The 6442-nt window shown below is 35.4% G+C and overlaps 1 protein-coding gene across 2 annotated transcripts; it reads left to right on the forward strand.

Annotated features, from left to right (window-relative positions):
* The first annotated feature begins 1049 nt into the window (after positions 1 to 1049).
* Positions 1050 to 4229, forward strand: LOC111784937 (probable LRR receptor-like serine/threonine-protein kinase At1g06840). Of its 2 annotated transcripts, XM_023665447.1 has the most exons (8): positions 1050 to 1343; positions 1627 to 1777; positions 2132 to 2203; positions 2344 to 2415; positions 2655 to 2798; positions 2895 to 2966; positions 3149 to 3220; positions 4104 to 4217. In XM_023665447.1, exons 1-8 carry the CDS (start codon positions 1238 to 1240, stop codon positions 4180 to 4182), a joined length of 768 nt encoding a protein of 255 aa, XP_023521215.1. In that variant the 5' UTR covers positions 1050 to 1237; the 3' UTR covers positions 4183 to 4217. The 2 variants fall into 2 exon arrangements, with proteins under 2 accessions (XP_023521215.1, XP_023521216.1); XM_023665448.1 differs by lacking the exon at positions 3149 to 3220 and having other exon boundaries at positions 4104 to 4229.
* The last annotated feature ends 2213 nt before the right edge of the window (positions 4230 to 6442 follow it).

Raw genomic sequence — 6442 nt, forward strand, 5'->3', positions numbered from 1 at the left:
AGACGAAACAAGCTACCTAAGTCGATGAATATCAATGTTGGAAAGTCTGTATAGATGCTTAAGGAGGTAGCACCTCAACCCAGGACGCCGATTATTCATTGTGTAGACGAAACAAGCTACCTAAGTCGATGAATATCAATGTTGGAAAGTCTGTATAGATGCTTAAGGAGGTAGCACCTCAACCCAGGACGCCGATTATTCATTGTGTAGACGAAACAAGCTACCTAAGTCGATGAATATCAATGTTGGAAAGTCTGTATAGATGCTTAAGGAGGTAGCACCTCAACCCAGGACGCCGATTATTCATTGTGTAGACGAAACAAGCTACCTAAGTCGATGAATATAAATGTTGGAAAGTCTGTATAGATGCTTAAGGGTATGCTCGAAACTTCGAGCCTCCTGAGATGCTTAGGTAGTAGTAGAGACTAGAGATCCAAACTTCTTAGAGCCCGAACATAAACCCGTGGATACCTAATGGGTCAAGAGATGCGATAAAAGCTTACAAGTAGGTTACTTATGTTTCAAGACCACGTCACAGATTCCTTATACATATTTTATCTGCACTCACATGCTTCTTAGAAAACTACTCGAGCAAAACCCACATGATCCAAGATCATTCGGTTCATTCGAGCAAAACCCACATGATCCAAGATCATTCGGTTCATTCATATACCTATTCTTTTACTCGAATAAGGTCCGGTTTGAACTCGTGTAAAGTTATTCACTAACTTTTCAAACTCACAAGGGAGCCGAACGAGCGAATATGAATGTTTGACGGTCTATAAATTTTATAATTTAATTAGTGAAAATTCAAACGTTATAACTACCCAACATTAAATAAAGGATGTTTTAAAAATTGACTATTAAACAAATTAACCACTCGCCCTCATGGATAAAAATGTCAACTAAAATTGATAAAAACAAGTGAAATACCCACTTTGACCTTCTAGTTGTTATCTTTTATCTTTGTATGACTTTGACGGAGTGCATGAAAAGGATGGCTTTAGTCGTCATCAGCTACGCGTTAAAAATGTCTACAACTATTGCTTTGGTGATCTGTACATCCACCGCCGCCACCGCCGCCGCCACCACCACCACCACCACCGGCTACCTTTCCTTCATCGCCTTTTCGTCTTCTGAAACTCCGACCTCTCTTTTCAACTGTTATCTTCCTCTGCAAGCTATTTTTCATCCTCCCTAAATCTCTCAGTGCTTCCACTTAACGCGCACTTCGGGAATGTGTCGAGCACAGGAGTGGGCTTATGCAGCCCTTCTGCTCCTGTGCTTCTCGTCGTCGGTACTCCTTGTTGGTGCAGCAAAGCCGGTTACTCGCCCCTCCGAAGGTAATTCTTCTTCTTCTCTCTGGCCTGAATTTTTCGCTGAACATTCCGTTCCAGCGCACCAATTTTTTGGTTCATTTCGTGTAAGGTATGTTCTAATGCAATAGATGCTGTAGTTTAGTATTTATGGCTAATTCTTCCTACTATGTTGTGGATTCCGGTTCAATTCCCGTCAATTTCTGGATATAGAGTCAATTTTTAGTAAAACTCAGAAGCTCATGGACCAATTATGATCTAACACTGTCTTTTCGTTTAAATTTCGATCATCCTTGCCTTTTATTTTCAGTGGACGCTTTGCTCGAGATCAAGAGAAGTTTGTTGGATCCTAATGGGAATTTGAGTAACTGGAACAGAGGAGACCCTTGCATTTCGAAATGGACTGGTGTTCTGTGCTACAGTTCCACATTGGATGATAACTATCTACATGTTGTTGAATTGTATGATTTCTAGTATTTATGGACTCTTATAACCTATGTTGAGACGTATCTGCATCCATACTTTGATACCAGTTCAAAACAACAATTTGTCATTGTTATTATGGACAATCTGAGATTCTTAATTTTATTATACAGCCCCCGACGCGACGTAACTTGGGGCTTGACATGTATATGAAAGGGGTTATTGTGTAATTGATCAACTGCATACTCCAAAATTTTTAATTATTGCCTATCATGGTCATTTGTACTCCTCATTTTTTTGGTCAGTCTCATATATAAGGTGTAGATTATATCTTTCTCCTTATGCCTTTTCCTGAACAAGACTTAACGCTCCACCCTTATGATCCTTTGCAGGCGACTTCTAAATATGAGTTTATCAGGAAATTTATCACCTGCGCTTGGTCGTTTATCTTACCTGCAAGTTTTGTAAGTAACTAAAGGAGAGTAAATGAAACTTTTATTCAATTAACACTTAATAGGTTGATTTAGAATTTGATTTCTCCATATTGTGGGTGCCTGTGATTTCGTCTCTCTGCTAATGCAAATTTTTTGTATTTTGTGAAAAGGGACTTCATGTGGAATGAGATAACTGGGGGAATACCAGGAGAGATAGGCAATATAACGTCCTTAAAACTGTTGTAAGTCAATCTACTTTCTTGCTGGTTTACTTATTCTCTTTGATAAATGTTGGCTGATTTTTCTAGAAATACATCATCCTACCTCCATTAGAATTTTCATTATGCTCGTAGTCCACGAATAAGTTTTCTAAGTGTTAGAATATATAAACCACTTGATGTGTCTGAATATTTATTATTACAACTGAATACTTGTAATATGAATCTGTCACTTCCTATTTACTCTATAAGTTGTTTTACAGGCTTCTAAACGGGAACCAGTTGTCAGGTTCATTGCCAGAAAATCTTGGGAATCTTGTACATTTAGACAGAATACAGATTGACCAGAACCATATATCAGGACCAATACCTAAGACATTTGCAAACTTAAAAGCAATAAGGCATTTGTAAGCACGTTTCTGATTCTGACACGAGAACAATATTCCTGCAACTTCCTTTTCTTCTTATAGGTGTTTTATTTCTCGTTTGCCCTTTACACTCAGCCACATGAACAACAACTCTATCAGTGGTGAAATCCCATCTGAGCTATCTGAATTGCCCAGTCTTATCCACATGTAAGTTGCTCTCCACCCTCACCACCACCAAACGCATATAATTTTTGATGCAAGCTATGTTTCCTGCAAGTTTGTTGTTTCTTGAGGCATTTCTATTGTACGTTTACACTGTTCTTTTTAATGTAAGAACTATTTAGATGCTTATACTTTTGGCTAATTACACAAAATTTTACACTTTGCAGCCTCCTTGACAATAACAACATATCAGGGAAACTTCCACCTGAGTTGTTTCAATTGCAAAACTTAGAAATACTGTATGCACTCATTTCCTGCGTTCATTCTTCTAACAAGTTTTCTTCTTCTATTTTTCCCTGCATTTTTTCTGATGCTAGATACTTTTTTTGAAGAATAAACTAGGATTTCTAAGCACTCAATCTTAGGTTACTTCTGTTAGTATTTCAATCTGTTCCTCCTGGGTATAAAACCATATTCAAACTCATTAATAGGCAACAGCTTCATTTAAGAGAGAACTGTGATAGTATGAATGATATACACTTTGGTCACAAAACCTCTGCCACCTTTGTCTGACGCTAAGATTCGGACTCATCCATTTTCATCATTTTAGAATCACAATGTGTCCAAGAAAATCTTCTTCTTGCTTTCAGCCTTGGGATTTGTTCTCTTTTAGCTTGCGTGCTTTTGGGAGATGAGCATTGTTTTTGGCTTTGGCTTTTTGCTTGGTCAAATTATGAGCTTCTTTGACGTTTCAGTGTGCTTTTATGGGTGTTGTTGTAGAGTTTGTTGTTATGCTCAAACCAAATAGCCCTAGAAGCAATTAACATGTTAAATTTTTTTTCATAAAATTAGTCAATTCTTCTAGGGGCATAATCTCTAGCACACTTGTCTCTGTTTGCATTTCATGGGGCTTTTTTCCCAAGAGGATGAGTAGGAAGAAGGGTGGATAGGTCTCGGGAAAATGTTCGATCTCTTGTTAGGTTTAGTACTTCTCTTTTGACATCAGGTTTCAAGGAGTTTTGTAATGTTAGTTTTATTTTATTATCTGAATGGCTGTTCATCTTCCTTCCCAGTTTCATTCATATGCTTTTCATTGTAGAATTTATTCTGCACAAGTAATCTTTCTGCATTTCTGCTTTTCAAATAATTTTGAGTTTCTTAAAAGCCTCATTTGATTTACAGTCAACTTGACAACAACAACTTCAGCGGGTCCACAATACCAGATTCTTATGGGAATATGATTACATTGCTGAAATTGTAAGTTATATTTAAATTATTTGTTTCAGTTGGACAATCAAACGGTGGTCACAAACTTGTGTTTTAGTTGTGAACTCGATGTGGTTATTTATATGTTTAAATAACCTAACCAGCTTTCATTAATTAACACACATGCAGGCTAGACGAATCTAATTTCCAATTCAGTTAAAGTTAGAATGATAGGAATGGTGTTACAATAGCCAGCATCCTTAGAACAAGTTAGAAATTTGTGTCTGAGGAGAACTCAATTAACCTGATAGAATCATATATATATATATATATATATATATATATATATATAAAAAAAATAAATAGCATAATTTTGAATTGGTACTTTTATTTACTTAAAAGAGATGTGATTAAGGTGGCAAGTGGAGCTCTATTAAATAGGATGATTCCCAATCATAAAAGGATCTTATTCCGTTTTATAGTTGGCTGTCTTATTCTTCAATCATGGGATTATTGTGGTTAAAGAAGCTATATTAAAAAAATGAAGATGTTTGGAATTCTTTTTGATGATATACAACTAATAATACACTAAGTTAAATACAATAGAGAAAACCTCACAGAGAGGTAAAAATAATCTATCCTAATCAAATCCCGACTTTTAGTCCTAAAAGATCACCAAACAAAAAGTAAGATAATTTTCAAATGGGCAAAAATTAATTTATACCCCTAAACTTTGAGTGGTATATCAATTAAAATACCAAACTAAAAACTGTATTAATTTAAACTCTCAACTTTTGCAAGTGAACCAATTTATTTTGAACAAGAAACGAAACTTTTCATGGATGAAATGAAAAGAAACTAATGCTCAAAAGACACGAACTTAAAGGGAGTGAAAAAGAAAATAACAGAACTTACAAAGGAAAATTAAATGCATCCTAACTCAAGTAAATATCCGGTAAAGAAAAAATATCAACAAGCTTGGAGAGAGAGACACCATGAAGAAACTTTCGTTCTTTTGGAATTCAACTGATCACACCAAGGAAGTTGTTTGTTTTAGAAAAATCTCAAAATTTTCTCCATCCACAATTCCGAATGAAGAGACTTGATCATATTCATCCATAAAAGATGAGGTTTAATCTTGAAATAAGGCCCGATGATAATCAGTTGAAGGTTATCTTCCAAGATATATGAATACGAGTAAACTGAACAACTTTATTGAATATGAGCACCCAATGAATAACTTGTAACAACTTTAATCCAAGAAATATGTAATAACTGAACAGTTTGTACCAATACTAAAATGAATATGAGCACTCAAAAAATATATGATTAAGGTAATCCCTGTTCTTACAACAAATGGGGCAAACCGAGTACAAAAAAAGGAAGTTTCCTTTGCAAGATCTCTGATGTATTAAGTCTACCATTTAATAAAATCCAAAGAACAAGGTTGGATTATTGGAGTCACCATAACCCCTTTAGATTATTGNACAAAAAAAGGAAGTTTCCTTTGCAAGATCTCTGATGTATTAAGTCTACCATTTAATAAAATCCAAAGAAAAAGGTTGGATTATTGGAGTCACCATAACCCCTTTAGATTATTGGACTTCCAATTCTTTTGAAGCCATTGGAGTATACTTTGGAGGTTTAGTGAGTGTTTCTCCTGATACGCTTAGCTTGATTAATTGTCCTAAAGCTCGAATTAAGGTCTGACATGATTTATGTGGTTTTATGTGGTTTCTTGCCAGCTACCATTGAAATAAAAGACAAANTGAATTAAGGTCTGACATGATTTATGTGGTTTCTTGCCAGCTACCATTGAAATAAAAGACAAATTTTAGAAACTATTTTTCTCATTTTAGGGATGCACCGGATTCTCATAATATTATTCACTCTCCTCCTAATATTAACCATCAAATCTAGAACTTCTTTCTATTTCCAGGCATCCGTTAATTGGTTTGAAGTGTTTTCATTCAAAGCCAGAGGCTAATCAGTCCAGGGTGTTTTCGGACTGTTGAAATCGTGATGAATTTTTTAATAACAATACTAATGTTTTAAGTATCCTCGTATGAGGAGTGTGGAAGGAAAAGAAGGAAAAAACGATTTTGTGGTGCAACTTCCTTTATGCTTTTTTCTAAAATCTTTGGCTCGAAAGGAATGCTTGTATCTTCTCAGATAATCTTTATCGAGTCTACTTCTTACATTGCTTTATCTTGGAGTCATCTTTTGCCTCCTTTTTGTAATTATAGTTTATCTACCCCACTATCTCAATGGATATGTGTTTTGTGATTATCTCATACCGGATTATCTTTTTTTTT

The sequence above is a fragment of the Cucurbita pepo genome, unplaced genomic scaffold (assembly GCF_002806865.2).
Source record: "Cucurbita pepo subsp. pepo cultivar mu-cu-16 unplaced genomic scaffold, ASM280686v2 Cp4.1_scaffold000305, whole genome shotgun sequence".
Taxonomy (NCBI): domain Eukaryota; kingdom Viridiplantae; phylum Streptophyta; class Magnoliopsida; order Cucurbitales; family Cucurbitaceae; genus Cucurbita; species Cucurbita pepo.

Bases quoted from the DNA above. Each gene is read 5' to 3' on its own strand.
- LOC111784937 (XM_023665447.1), top strand. From the start codon at position 1,238: ATGTGTCGAGCACAGGAGTGGGCTTATGCAGCCCTTCTGCTCCTGTGC. The intron at 2,416-2,654 runs GTAAGTCAATCT...GTTGTTTTACAG, and splicing joins ATAACGTCCTTAAAACTGTT to GCTTCTAAACGGGAACCAGT. The intron at 2,799-2,894 runs GTAAGCACGTTT...CTTTACACTCAG, and splicing joins TTAAAAGCAATAAGGCATTT to CCACATGAACAACAACTCTA.